Source organism: Glycine soja, chromosome 6 (genome assembly GCF_004193775.1).
Source record: "Glycine soja cultivar W05 chromosome 6, ASM419377v2, whole genome shotgun sequence".
Lineage (NCBI taxonomy): Eukaryota > Viridiplantae > Streptophyta > Magnoliopsida > Fabales > Fabaceae > Glycine > Glycine soja.
The window spans coordinates 8,880,372-8,895,141 of record NC_041007.1 but is presented as its reverse complement, the minus strand read 5'-3'; the positions used below and the strand labels follow the sequence as shown (position 1 = coordinate 8,895,141).

The 14,770-nt window shown below is 31.8% G+C and overlaps 1 protein-coding gene across 1 annotated transcript; it reads left to right on the top strand.

Annotated features, from left to right (window-relative positions):
- The first annotated feature begins 9,080 nt into the window (after positions 1 to 9,080).
- Positions 9,081 to 13,352, top strand: LOC114415377 (phosphatidylinositol 4-phosphate 5-kinase 1-like). Its single transcript, XM_028380028.1, has 8 exons — positions 9,081 to 10,309; positions 10,405 to 10,569; positions 10,783 to 10,948; positions 11,260 to 11,370; positions 11,463 to 11,653; positions 11,765 to 11,895; positions 11,988 to 12,081; positions 12,547 to 13,352. Exons 1-8 carry the CDS (start codon positions 9,300 to 9,302, stop codon positions 12,830 to 12,832), a joined length of 2,154 nt encoding a protein of 717 aa, XP_028235829.1. The 5' UTR covers positions 9,081 to 9,299; the 3' UTR covers positions 12,833 to 13,352.
- The last annotated feature ends 1,418 nt before the right edge of the window (positions 13,353 to 14,770 follow it).

Genomic DNA, 14,770 nt, shown 5'->3' with positions numbered 1-14,770 from the left:
AGGCTAAGTGTAAGAGCCTAAGAGGTGATAAAGACTTAGATGTGTATATGAAGGCATGATATTTTTTTTAATTTAATTAAAGAAAAATAAAAAAAATTCTCCTTCTTCTTACTTTCCTTCTTCCCATCCATTAGAAGCTAAAGATGCATGGTTTCATATCTATAAAATCTTGTAACCGTACGTTGGGATTGGAATCGCCAAGCTTTAGCAGTGACAGAGAATATTCACCTCGCTTCCCTCTTGCTGCAACACTTACCAACGCAAGTTAATATATTAATTGTATTAAACTTCACAGTTTCATTTCATGTATATAAATAAACTCGTGAGAGTGACTTTCCAGAGAGTTCTGAGTTGTCAAACCAGATATGGTCCTGCTTATTATTTGTTACGGAGGGATATAATAATATTGGCTGTCATGCATACATGCACAGGGATTATCAATATTGAAACTTGAAGCCAATCTTAATAATTTGTTATTCCCCCCTTGGTTCAAACATCAAATTGCATGTGTATATAGGTAAGAGAAACCAAACTAGTTTGAAATGCAAACAAACAAAATTTAATTAACAATATTCACTCTACTATCAAAATAATTTCAGAATCTAAGGTACAGTTCTACGACAAGATATAACTTATAAATACACATGACTCGCAAGTACCAAGTACAAACTATTGGAATCTCTGAAGAGTCGGTAATGTATATTAACCTGATAACCTCAGGCTCAAACAGATTTTGAAAATACAAATTAGAACTTTATTCTCTATGAAACGAAATTTTGTGTTCTACGTTAGATTATATATGGTCAGTATCAAATACAAATTCCAGAATTTTTATGTTATCTTGTATATAGTTAACACTTAACAGTATTAGATAATGGTTGATCCTTGTGTTCTACATTAGAACTTTGATCTCTATGAAACCAAACTTCATGGCTTTGATTTTGACCAAAACTAGACTAATTAGTTCAGGATTTTCTTTTATCATAGATTGTCATTGACCATTTGCAGTGAATTGAACTAGTATAATCTCATGAGATCTGTTCGAAAATTGGTTTGAACTTAAATATGAAACCATCAACTTTGTGTCATTGTTTTCAATTTCTTCCATCTGTTATCAATCATTTTCAAACATTTCCTTGGGAATTTTGTTCTTCAACATTCCTGTTACAACAAACTCAAAAATCAAACTAACTAAAAGCATCAGAAAGTCACGTTTGGAACATTGTTCTTCCACTTTCTCCCTGAAAGTTCTGAATTTGATTTCTCTATTTTGATTCAATACTTAACAAATGGAAGTAGGAACTTTAAGCATTTTTGGAAGAAGGCATACTCATATTTTACATGTTTTCGTTTAGTAGATTATGACTTTATGAGAATCAATTGAGTTGTTCTAGAACCCGCTGTTAGTGAGCATCTTTGATCTTTGAATGATTTTCTTTAAAGTTTTTGTATTTATTATGAAACCAATTAGTCAAGGCTTTTGTTTCTGAATAGATTTCATCAGACATACAAAAAAACCATGTAATTTCATTAAGTGTTTTGAGAGATCAAATTGTCAACATTTTAACTACATAGTTAGTGTGTTTGATGTTCTTCTCTAGTTTTATGTGTTGCAACTGTTTTCTGTATATAAACCAGTTTTCTTTTCAATGAGAATCAGTGAGTTCATTTTCCAGTCTTTCTTGTAATAGTTACTCAGCAAATAGATAGATCGAATTAAGCTTCATAAGTCCTATTTTTAATTAAATCTAAGGTCTGAATTTCATCTATCTTGGTATAATTTTTTTAAGACGATTTCACTTGACTCACATAAAAGTTTAGCTACATTTGGAAGCATTTTTTTTAAAGAAATAAAGGGATACACTTTAACCTGTAAACAGTGCTGTCTGATTAAAAATCAGCCATATAAAAGCTTAAGATATAATAAAATTAAACACGTTATTGTTGTTATTTATTTTTATTATTATTTACTCTAATAACCTAGCCTTTTAGACCTAAATGACATTTTTTTTTATCAATTCAGAACCTAAGTTTTAACTAAATAATAAACTCTTGATTAATTTGACATTTACTACAAGAAGTGAATATACAGATTTACTTAATTACTTAGTTAAAATCTTTTTCACTTGATAAGTGTGCATTATTTTTTTTATCAGCAAAAACTGCATGTGCATTATATATTCAACAAATGAACAGCTATTTGCCATCCAACTGACCAACTTAAGTAATTGCAATATATAATATCAATTATAAATATTTATAATATTCTCTTCATGGAACATTAAATATATTGATGCGTAATTGTATCTGAAATTAAAGGGAGAAATGGTGGTTTTAAATTGTAATTTGGAATTCACCAAATTAATTGGACATTATACATTAATTTTAAAGACCAATTATTTATATGTTTTAAAAAATAAAATTATTATTTTAACACATTGTAAATTAGCCATTAATCAACCACTACTTTTAAAATTAAAAATCTTACATATTCTAATAAAAACCTCTAGGTATCCAACGTTATGAGTTTTAAGAGTTAACCATCTAAACATACTCAACAGTGAATACTACAAGTGCGGAACGCACTTATGCATGCAGACGATCAAAACTTAAATCTAAGTGGATATGTACGTTATTATTTAATAAGAATCTCTTAAGTTTGAATGCCATAATAGAACCCACGAAGTTGTTATCCCGAAGACCACTTCATTATTGATAGAAACATAGTTTTTATTTTAGAAGAAAAGTATATAAAATTTAAGTCAGAACACTTGGCTATTCCAGTATAGATTGGAGGATTAGGTCGCATAATGATGAGCATAAGAGAGATAGATATATATTATATAGAATATCAATGTGATTGTGTGTCACGAAATAAATAATATACCGTTTATTTTTGGGGCATAAGACTAAAATATATTGCTATGACCAATGAATGAAACAAGAAAGAAGAAACTAGCAAAGAAGCAAAAGAAGAATTAAAGTTGATTATTTAAGGAAGCCGTTATGATTAGGTAACTAAGAAACAAAAGAATAGCAATGAGGGAAGAGGAGGGACACGTGGGAAGAGGACGATGATGTATGTCCCCCGAATCGACGGGGAAAAGAGGTTGCAGTTTGAAGCATTGCACGTCTGCGTGTCTGTGTTGGAAAGCGACGGTAACACAAAAAAAAATTAAGAAGAAGGAGAAGAAAGAGAACCGACAATGACGTTAATGTCCGCTAAGACAACTAAAATGCCAGGTTCAGTGGGTCCTTCATGCGTACTACTACTATCCCTTGCCGTTTGGTCCAAAACCCTTCACTCACCTTCTGTTTTTGGAATTCAATAATAATAATAATTCAGTTAAATGTCAAACAAACACAAAATAATTGCTCTTACAAAGACTTTGGATTAATTGGAGGTTGAATAAGTATAATTAATCAACATTTCTTTCTTTTTTTTTTTGTTACAATCAATAATTCTTATGAAGTTGCTGCTTGAAATACTCATTCTAAAAAAACAATTGAGTGTACGCGCACGCTAGCAAATTTAACAAGGATTTACACATATTTGTTCATTCTTTTAGAAACGGTGCTTTAGTAAGTTATTCCTTGAATTAATATATTTTAAAATAATTATAATTATAATTTGTCAACGATATTCTTTCTATAAAAAATAGTACGATTGTGCCGGAAAATCTCTATTTATACATATGATAGTAAATCAAATGAGAATACTTCTGAATTATTGTAAAAAAATGAGAAGTATAACTATAAATCATTAGATTACATTTGAATGGTCAATATATTAAAAAAATGAGCATCACTTTTTTAAGTAGTTATGTAACCACTAATTATTAATAAAAAAATTTAAATATATTTTTAGTGTCTCAAATTTTGGATAAGTTTATTTTTGGTCTCCTAAATTTAAAATTAATATTTTTTTATAATTTTTAAAAAAACTTATTTTAGTTACTATGTCCTAAAAAGTGATAACGATTTTGCCTATGTGACTAACAAATTACAAATCATTTATATGATAACCTACTTTAATTTCACATTTTTATCATCAAACATACCACATGTTTGTTTTCCTTTAAAGTATTTATTTTGACCGTGTTTAGACATTGGACATTTAGATACAGTGACTAAAATATATTTTTTTCTTTCAAATTATAGGAATTAAAAAAGATAAAATTTAAATTTAAAAGAAAAAAAAAACTTATCCCAAATTTCATGAACTAAAAAAATATTGAAGTTTAATATCATTTATTAATCTTAACCATTCATTTGTATGACATAGATTTATAGTTATGTAATATTATAATCAATAATATTTGTTAAGATTTTTTAGAAGGTGTGCTATACATTAAATTAAATTTATTTACTAAAGTATCGAATATTTTTATAATTTTATAAAAAAAATATAAATTTGATCTACTTAATAAAAACTTTTAATTTTATTATTAAGTTAATAAAATTCAATATTTAAAAAGAGTCATTAAAAAAGAATAACTTTTCTAGAATTTACTGTTGAAATAATTTAATCTCAAGTGCATAAAGATATATAAACACACCAAGATCAAGCATTTTAAGTAGAACACATATTTATATTAACCAAAAAATTCATTTCACATCTTTAATGTATCTTTTTACAAAAGCTTTGCTAGCTTAGCCACAATTAAAGCTCAATATAAAAGATTAGTTAGGTGGTCAATAAAGTCATGGAAGACAATTAACGGTGTACGCCACTATCATCTCATTCTCATGTGAGTAACATGCACCTATCAGACGATCTCTGTAAAATGAGTTATAACAATGATCAGTTTTGCACTTGATGCAGACGTTAAGTGAGGAAATCATCTTCTGTTACTATATTATGTATTGTACACATATATATAGGTATGTGCTTTGAGGATAAGTGAGGATAAATATGTAAGAATCAAAGATAAATATAAAAAGATTTATAATGATTTATACATTTATTCATAAGATATAAAATTAATTTAATAATTCAAGAAAAAGGAAATTGAAGAAATTGTGGATTCAAATCCATACACTAATAATATTAATAATTAACATTTTACCCATAAAAAAATTATCTTCAATCAATTGAATTAAAACTATTTCGTGAACACTCTCATGAGATCAAGCAATTATCATCCTCTTATATTTATTACTATAACGAAAACGGAAATTTTCTAGCTCGCTCTTTCCGTGGCCTCTCTCAGAAAGAAAAAAAAAGGGGGGGAATTGTACATTACATTTAAAAATTCACAGTCACAGTTGCTAGTCAATTTGTTCCGCAATTGGTTAATTGGTTGTAAGATTAGTGAATAGTATTTTCAAAGATTGCTTTATATTTTTGGAAATTGATTAATTGATCAAACACCAATAACATTCACAAATTTTAATGTCAATTGACTAATTTAAAAAATATTAATTAATTTTCGTTAACATTGATTAATCTCACAACTAATTGACGAATCGCAAAACAAACTAACTAATCATTGAGAATTATTAGATACAATGTATGATTGTGATTTGACAAAAAAAATATCCATTTAACATATATGATTTTTTAAAGATATATACTCTCTTTTAATATAGGACCTGATCAATAAGTATTTGTTTTGGGTACATATTGCATGTAGTAATTATAGAATACTTAATACCAAAGAAAAAATAACAAGTATTAAATGAAAAAAAAATAAAAATAAAAATTATTTCTATGTTTCATAATTTTACTTGTTATTTTTATTCTTTTAACATTTTTAATCGGAACAAGAATTTTATCAAGAGAATGCAAGAGGAATTCCAACCTTTAACATTATTACAATACATAATATACTAACACTTCATGTATTATAATGGGTTAATACGCCGTTAATAATTAAAAGAAAAATTTCCCTAATTTGAAAATAACCAAGATCAAGACAAAACCTTAATGAATTCTGTTACCCTAAGTAATTATATTCAGCTGCTATGTGATCTTGAAGTAATTTCCTATTTTTTGGGGATATTTATTGTAAAAAATATTCTAACATGTGTTCCATAATTGTAATTACCACAAGTGCTCGCATTTAACACGTACGTGCTCATCATAATTATCGTAAATTCACTTGAGTAATTTTTCTCTCTTTTAATTCCTTGCACTTGATAAGCCAAATGTAATTTACGAAGTTTGTCCCTTTCCATTCAACGACTAGACAATTTTAATATCGAAAAAAAAACGACTAGACAATTTTCAGACACATTATTTCTAAATGTTAATTGTTAATCACCTTAAAATAAGTGCATGTCATATGATTTGATAAGATTTATCGACTATTTTCTTAGTTAATCGATCCAACTAATATGTAATGATGAATCTTTAATCAGAATTAGTTTTAAATCTTATCAATACGTACACTTAACACACATCAATGATTGGAAAGATTATAACTCAGTGATTATATATCACAATTCACATGATCAAGCTCACTCAACAATATATATATATATATATATATACTTTGACAGCCGATATGTATACATATGTTAAACAATAACAAAATTTAGAAATGCCTCATATCAAGGAAGTGTCGCGACTCGCGTCCTAGTTATGGATCCATAAGGTGAAGTAGGTTTCTATTTATAGAAAAGTTCTCAGAGAATTAACATGGGTTGATTCTAACTCACTATAGTTAAAATTAATTAACTTTGGTAACCTAAGCTAATGTGGCAAACCCCTAGCCACAATTTCATAAGGTTTTGGATACTTCACTAGATTCATCATGATTTTTAATGCTTGGATTTTACTATGGTTAAATTTTAGATAAAATCAAGTTACTTTATTTAATTGATTTCCTCTTCCACTAGGTTTTATTTAATTTTATCTTATATTTTTGTCCCTTCATAATTACCATGCTTTAAATACTTACAACTTGTTAAAAGTAAATCTTACTTTGAGCGCGAGATGGAGTAAGGAGAACTATTACTTCAAGCTTTTGCTTTGTATATAGTAAAATTATTCTTGGTAGTTTTTTTCTCAAAATCATTAAATGCCTTTGATGACTAGGGTCTAGGAGTCCAAATTGGAATTGGTTTCTTCTCCAGATTATCGCGATTCACTTTAAAATAAAACAAAATATTGTTCAATTTGATTAAGTGATTTAAGTTATAGAACCCTAGCTTCAAGTGACTTAGACTTGGGTTTTAATTAAAATTAATATTAACCGATTTAGATTAACTAAGTTTAAGTAGCTTAGATTTTATTAGCTAGTGAAGCTAGAATTTTATTTAGCCCATTTCTTTCACAAAATTCATATTGATCATTTTCCTAAGTCTATTTGTAATTATCAAAATTGGGCCAAGGTTCTTCTAACAATTTTATAAATTATTGGAAAAGGCTAACGGACAATTATTTATATTCTAAGAATGACTAGATTGTAATATAAAACAAATATAATTTTTTCCTTTCTAAAAATAAAATATATATTTGTCATGTGAAATTTGCGATGTTACATTTCTCCTGTCCTAATAAAAGTTTGGACCTGGAAATTTGCTTATTTCTCTTAAACAAACCACTTTGTCCTCTAATTCTCAAATAACGTACACCCTTTGCTATTCTCATCCAGATATTATCGGGATTCTAATGAGATTTTTTTTTCGCACTTCATAAAAATGAATATATATATTTATTTCCTCTGTTTTTCTTTTTAAATTAAACAAGGAAGAGAAAGTTTTTTTTATTGCTATCTTTCTTTCCTTTTATTTTCTTTCATACCAAATAACTAAAAAACATCTCATTTATCCCTTTTCATTCACTTTCTTTTGTTAAACAAAAATAATGTACTTCAACTAACAAGGAAGAGTTTTGTTTTTTTTTTTTTTTTTTTTTTTTTTAATGTACGACAACTTATTTTTTAGTTGAAGCCTGTTTGAACAATTCATAAAGCTAGATGTTACGTTGATACATGTTCACTGCATATGATTAACCCGTAACCCGTAAATGATTACTTAGTAGTAGATAAGCAATTCTGATACCCTCTAACCTATTGCACAATCACATTAACAAAATTAGAAGGGAGTTATGAAGGTTAGGGAGTGTGTCATTATTTATTTGAAGAGTACGGCTTAACGTCAATAAGCCTGAAAAAAGACATTTGTTAAGAGTAAATGTGTAAAGAATTTAATTAGAATATGTGGACAATACAAATATTTTTGTATTGTATTTAATTATATATTATTGTATAATTAAATTTATCATTTTTCTAATAATTATTTTAATAATTATGTCTAAGATAATTTTTATTAATTAATGGTGTAAACATATTTATATAAAAAATATATTATCATTAAACTAGCTATCCCTTTCACTCTCTTTTTCTTTATTTTTTCTTAATAATGATCTCATTCGTTTTTTCTTCTCACTTTCTCTCTTATATGTATAGGTGGTAAAATTGACTATCCAATCCAATGTGAATGAGTCCGGTTGTGGGACATAATGGACGATGCCAAAAAATTCAAATTTTATTTGGGATTATAAAAATGAAGGTCAAGCAATATATAATTCCAATTTTATTGGCTTTTAACAGGTTTCTATAGATTTAGCCTACATAAATCATGATTGAGTGGGACTATAAAAGTTTAAATTTAATTTAGTCCAAAAATTTAAACTCAGATTGTACATTTTATTTATCGGGAGGATTCGGATTGACTCTACTAATTTGGTCCATTTTAACTCCTCGATCTATCTCTGTGTATCTTTCTTAAACCAGACAAAGTATAAATTAAATCCAGCAACAAACTATAAATAAAGAGTAAAATAATTTGTAGCGATAAATATTTTAAAGTAGTTTTGGAATAAATAATGCTATATACTACCACTCGTATATAAAAAAGAAAGAAAAGGCAGAATTGTAATTATGAAGAGAAATAAAAAGGTTGGTGGTCGAAATTACCTAGATGCTGGACAAAAGGAGATTAGATGGTTAACCAGAGTCCTAGGCGATGAAACAACAGAACTGACAAGGGTATATTCGTCCTATTGAAAATATCGAAAGCCGCCTAATTAATTACATCCCCTTCTTAATTCATTAATAATAAAAACAGTAGGAGCAGTGATGTACACAAAGTTTCTCTCTCTAATCTCTATCCATTTTGAGGTGTTCCCACTCAAAAGAGCACTAGCATAGCATAGAACCACCAAAAGACAAAAGCAGAGTGCAAGATAAAAAGCAACCAAGAAATTTCTAGGGAGAAACTCTCATTTCATTCACCTCTCAACCTCACCGGAAATGCGTTCATGATTACGCAACAGCAACCTCCAGAAAATGCGCCAAGCACTCCTACTTCGTCACCACACTGAAAGAGACACTTACAAGGCAACCGGTTGGAACCGGTCACAAGGCGGAACCCGAAGAGTCACCCCCAGCGTAGAAGAAGATAGCAGCCTGGAGAGGCGGTTGCCGAACGGTGACGTGTACATGGGAAGCTTCTCGGGGAACGCGCCCAGCGGATCGGGGAAGTACCTGTGGAGAGACGGGTGTGTGTACGAAGGTGAGTGGAAGAAAGGCAAGGCGTGCGGGAAAGGAAAATTCTCGTGGCCTTCTGGAGCCACCTACGAGGGCGAATTCAAATCGGGTCGAATGGACGGCTTCGGAACCTTCACCGGATCCGACGGCGACACCTACCGCGGGTCCTGGAGCTCCGACAAGAAGCACGGGTACGGTCAGAAGCGTTACGCGAACGGGGACTTGTACGAGGGGTCGTGGAAGCGGAACGTGCAGGAGGGGGAGGGGCGCTACGTCTGGAAGAACGGGAACGAGTACTACGGGGAGTGGAAGAGCGGCGTCATTTGCGGCCGTGGGACGCTCATTTGGGCTAACGGGAACCGTTACGAGGGCCAATGGGAGAACGGTGTTCCCAGGGGGCAAGGGGTTTTCACCTGGTCCGATGGGAGCTGCTATGTTGGGTGCTGGAACAAGGACCTTAAGCTGCACCAGCTCAACGGAACTTTTTACCCCGGGAGCGGCGATAATCTCACCGTCTCAATGAGGAAGCGTTCTTCCGTTGACAGTGCTAGAGGGAGTGGTGTTAAGAGTTTTCCCAGGATTTGTATCTGGGAATCCGAGGGTGAAGCCGGGGATATAACCTGTGATATAATCGATAATGTTTCGTTGTTGTATCGGGATTCGAGTGGAACCGGGTCAGATCGAGGAGATGTTAACCCGTTTCGCCGGAACCCTTGTTGCTTTTCCGGTGAGGCGAAGAGACCGGGGCAGACTATATCCAAGGGGCATAAGAATTATGATCTCATGCTTAATCTGCAATTGGGTATAAGGTAGGCTTAAATTTAATGCTTATGAAATGATTGTGTTCATTGATTGTGTTTTACTGTTTCTTGATTCAGGGATTTTTGGTTTGTGTTGTGTTTAGGTACTCAGTTGGGAAGGAAGCTTCCATTTCGCGAGAGCTTAAACCGAGTGATTTTGATCCGAAGGAGAAGTTCTGGACAAGGTTTCCGGCTGAAGGATCTAAGATTACGCCGCCGCATCAATCAGTGGAGTTCCGCTGGAAGGACTACTGCCCTATGGTTTTTAGGTTAGCCTTTTCCTTCTGGTTTTCTGATTTTATTTTACTCTATAGACCCAATTGGTATTACAGTGAGTGAATATTTTTTACTCTAATATTCCACTGATAATTACATGTGCAAATTTTGGTGATTACTGTTTAGTCTATTTTAGTTTCATAGCAGCTTTATCTGCCTTTTTTATTCTGCTTTGTTATTGACTGGGTTCTGTTTTTGTATTGCAGACAATTGAGGAAGCTATTTCAGGTGGATCCTGCGGATTACATGTTAGCTATATGTGGGAATGATGCCCTCAGGGAGCTTTCCTCTCCAGGGAAAAGTGGAAGCTTCTTCTACTTGACCCAGGACGACAGATTTATGATCAAGACGGTGAAGAAATCCGAAGTTAAGGTTAGATACATGTGTTACTGTTATAGATCCTCGTTAAATTTGAAAATTTCTTTCCATGTACAATGAATGGATGTGTTTTTATTTTAGTGAGCCCTAGTTTCTGCTCCAATGCAGTAGGTAGTTAAATTCCTTATATCACACACATAGATGGCGATTTTTTTGTGTGGAGATAGGTCCACTTTTTTATCGTAGAAATTTATGCCGATCAGTTTTTTTCTTTTCTTTTCTTCCTTCTATCAAGTTTTCTTCAACTAGTTTGGCTTGGTGGTGGACATCCTTATTGATGCATAACTTTGGCAATTGACTTTCAGGTGCTTCTTCGGATGCTTCGAAGCTACTACCAACATGTTTCGAAATATGAGAATTCTCTTGTGACAAAATTTTATGGAGTACACTGTGTCAAACCAATTGGAGGCCAAAAGGTATATCTTCAAACATAAGTTATCTGCTGTTTAATTTAAGCAATTGTCCTATGTTCCTCAGTACCTGATAATTTGTTGTTATTGAAATCCAGACGCGCTTTATTGTGATGGGCAATCTTTTCTGCTCAGAATATCAAATCCATAGACGATTTGACTTGAAGGGATCTTCACATGGCCGGACAACAGATAAGACCAAGGAGATTGATGAAACTACCACCCTCAAGGACCTGGATCTCAACTTTGTGTTTCGTCTACAAAATAATTGGTTCCAGGATTTCATCAAGTATGTTGTTTAGTGTGTCTTATTTAACTTTTAACACTTTCATGGCTGCTACTTAGCAATGAAATGCATGCATATTTGTTTATTTTAATCTTCTCTTGTTATTATGTGCAGACAAATTGAGCGGGATTGTGAGTTCTTGGAGGCTGAGGGAATTATGGATTACAGTCTTTTAGTTGGCCTTCATTTCCGTGATGATAATACATATGAAAAAATGGGATTGTCACCATTTCTTTTGCGCACAGGTATTTATCCATATTTCACTTCAGTGCTAATAGTACATAATGTTTATATGAGAGTAACAGTGTATAAGTAATTTTGTTGTTGCTTCTTTTAGGAAAGTGGGATTCTTATCAGAGTGAAAAGTTCATGCGTGGTTATCGCTTTCTTGAAGCAGAGCTGCAGGATAGGGATCGAGTTAAATCTGGCCGGTATGTGGAAAAAGTTCAGTTACTTTATCAATATTTTTCTTTATTTTTTATTTTCAAGTTGATGGAATAATTGGGCTGTGGTAACTCCTGCATCCATAGTCTAAGAATACGAGTGGTGGTATTTTGTACACATTGGCACACTACTGAAAAAAAAAAAAAGATAAGAACCATTGTCTCTTAAAAGCCTAAAAGATTGTAGACCTGTTGAATTGACTACATTCATGATAATAATTGCAACTTTGCAAATAGTTTGAATTATTTTTTAGAGACTTGAGAGTAGTTGGGGATAGAGTAGGAGTTGTTTGTGGGGAACACATCCCACATGCAGATTGTGGTCCTAATCTCTTTAAAAAGAATTTAGTGTTCTTAATTTAATATTGGCCCGGTTATTATTTCCTATGCATTTTTGTCCATTCGGAATTTCTTCTATACACTCCATCTTATCCATATTTCTTCATGTTTCAGGAAATCATTGATTAGGTTAGGAGCCAATATGCCTGCGAGAGCTGAGCGCATGGCTCGGAGGAGTGATTTTGATCAATACACCCCTTGTTGCAGTGGGGAAACCTACGATGTTGTTTTATATTGTGGGATTATTGACATTTTGCAAGATTACGATATCAGCAAGAAACTGGAGCATGCTTACAAGTCTTTACAGGTTGACCCTTCATCAATCTCAGCTGTTGATCCAAAGCTTTACTCAAAAAGGTTCCGGGATTTTGTGGGCAGAATATTCATTGAAGACTGGTAATAGTAAAATGGAAAAAGAGGCTCAAATATTAACTGATGGAAGAGGGTTTTGATATGAATATCCAGGAAATAGCTGAAAGATGAATCCATTGTTGGAATTGGAGAGCTTGCGGTTGACGGTTTGATTCACTGGCCACTGCTTCTGTGGCTATAACCAAGAGAGCTCACCTGAATGCAGGGTTTCTTTTTGTGGCTGAATTTTGAATGTACACAGCCATGATAATGAAGGCAGGGAGATCTTTGTACATGGAGGATGATAGAAATGATCTCTGTCTTTTTTTCTCTAGTTTTTTTTCCCGTGAATGGGGGGCTTGTGGATTCTTTTTTGTGGTCACAAATAGGATATAAATATGATGTGAAAAATGATAGATAGAGGAGACATGAAAATGTTTCTCTCAGAGATTGGATTCAAGATGCGTGGATAGTTTTTTGTTAATAAAAGAAAGTGTACAGTTCATTTAGAAAGGATAGATGACAATTATTTATTTATTTATTTCTAAATCATGGTAATTCCTCTTCTTTCTTTTTTCCACGGTAAGTTGGGGATTTCTTGTTTAATTTGAGATATTTGGAGACAAGGTTGTGAAATAGAGGGCCAATGGCGCATTGGGATTTCTCCAACACAACCCCAGTCGCTACTTTTTCATTTTCAAAATATAAATAAATGAGTTTTAATGTGACTCTGCTCTGTACGGTGCTGAGGAACATTAAAATTGAAGGGGTCGTTTGGCTTAACTTTTGCAGTGAAAGTGAAGGCATTGGGCGGTGAGGTATGAAAAGCAGAGAAAGCACGAGAAAGATTCGCAAGCGTTTCTTGTTTTTTCCTCTCATTTTGTTTACTTTCTCACTTTTTCATTGTTTCTAGTTGTGATACTATTTTTCTTTTAATTTGTAAAATTTTCGATGTTGACCCCCGATTCCAAAACTTATTTTTGTTGTTCTGTAGAAAGATTAAAAAAAAAGAGCATATTATCAGGTGTGATTGTTTTAGTAAAATACCTGCAAAGGCATATGCATTATTTAAAAAATCTTCTAAAATTCCCTTTTCTCTCTCAATGGTATTTGCTTAGTGCTAAGAAATTAATAACAGAAACTTTGTTGGAGTATTAATTTTCAATATAAGGATTTTATTTTTAATTTGTTAATCAGTATCTTTGTTAAAAAAGTACTACTATCATTTTTTGTTTTCTATAGGAACTTTTTACGAAATTTGTCTTATACTTTCAATATTTTCTCTAAATTTTCTATTGTACTATTGTTTTATTTTGTGAAATTAATTTTATGTGGATATATTAAGGGAAGAAGTTAAAAAAAAATTTAATATTTTTTTAAAAAACACTATAAAGCATTAATAAATTTTAATACTATTAAGCATTAATCTTTTCTTAAAAAATATTTGCAAAGTGGTTAAAACGTAAAAGAATCTTGTATATAAGACCTAGGAGTATTCTTTGTAACACTTTCCTCGGGACATTATTCGTCACGAACAGCATTATTGTTTGACAAAATAATTACGCGGTTATTTCTACTTGTGGTCAATATTCATTGGTCGATAGAATAAACTATTATTGATTCTGAGATGAGATGGGATCGAGAGATAATTATGCTATGCTTATGCCAATGAACCATGGGAGTTGTGCAAGAGATGTGTCTGAATGAAGTTTGAAATTCGTTGCAGAGGTCAAAGTCAGTGGCAGAGGCATAAAGTTTATGCTTATTCTTGCTTTTGTTTTTTTATTCCCTCTAACTATTTCGTGTAATACGTTTGACATAAGGAAGAGAAAAGAATACTACAAAATACTCGGTTTGGGGATTCGAATATTGTAGCTCAGCTGTGGCCCGTTTCAAATCTCTAGCTATGAGTAGTAGTATTTATTTTACCAAAAAATTAAGTTAAGTTGAGTTTCGAAGAAGACTCATCAGATTGAATAAATCTCAC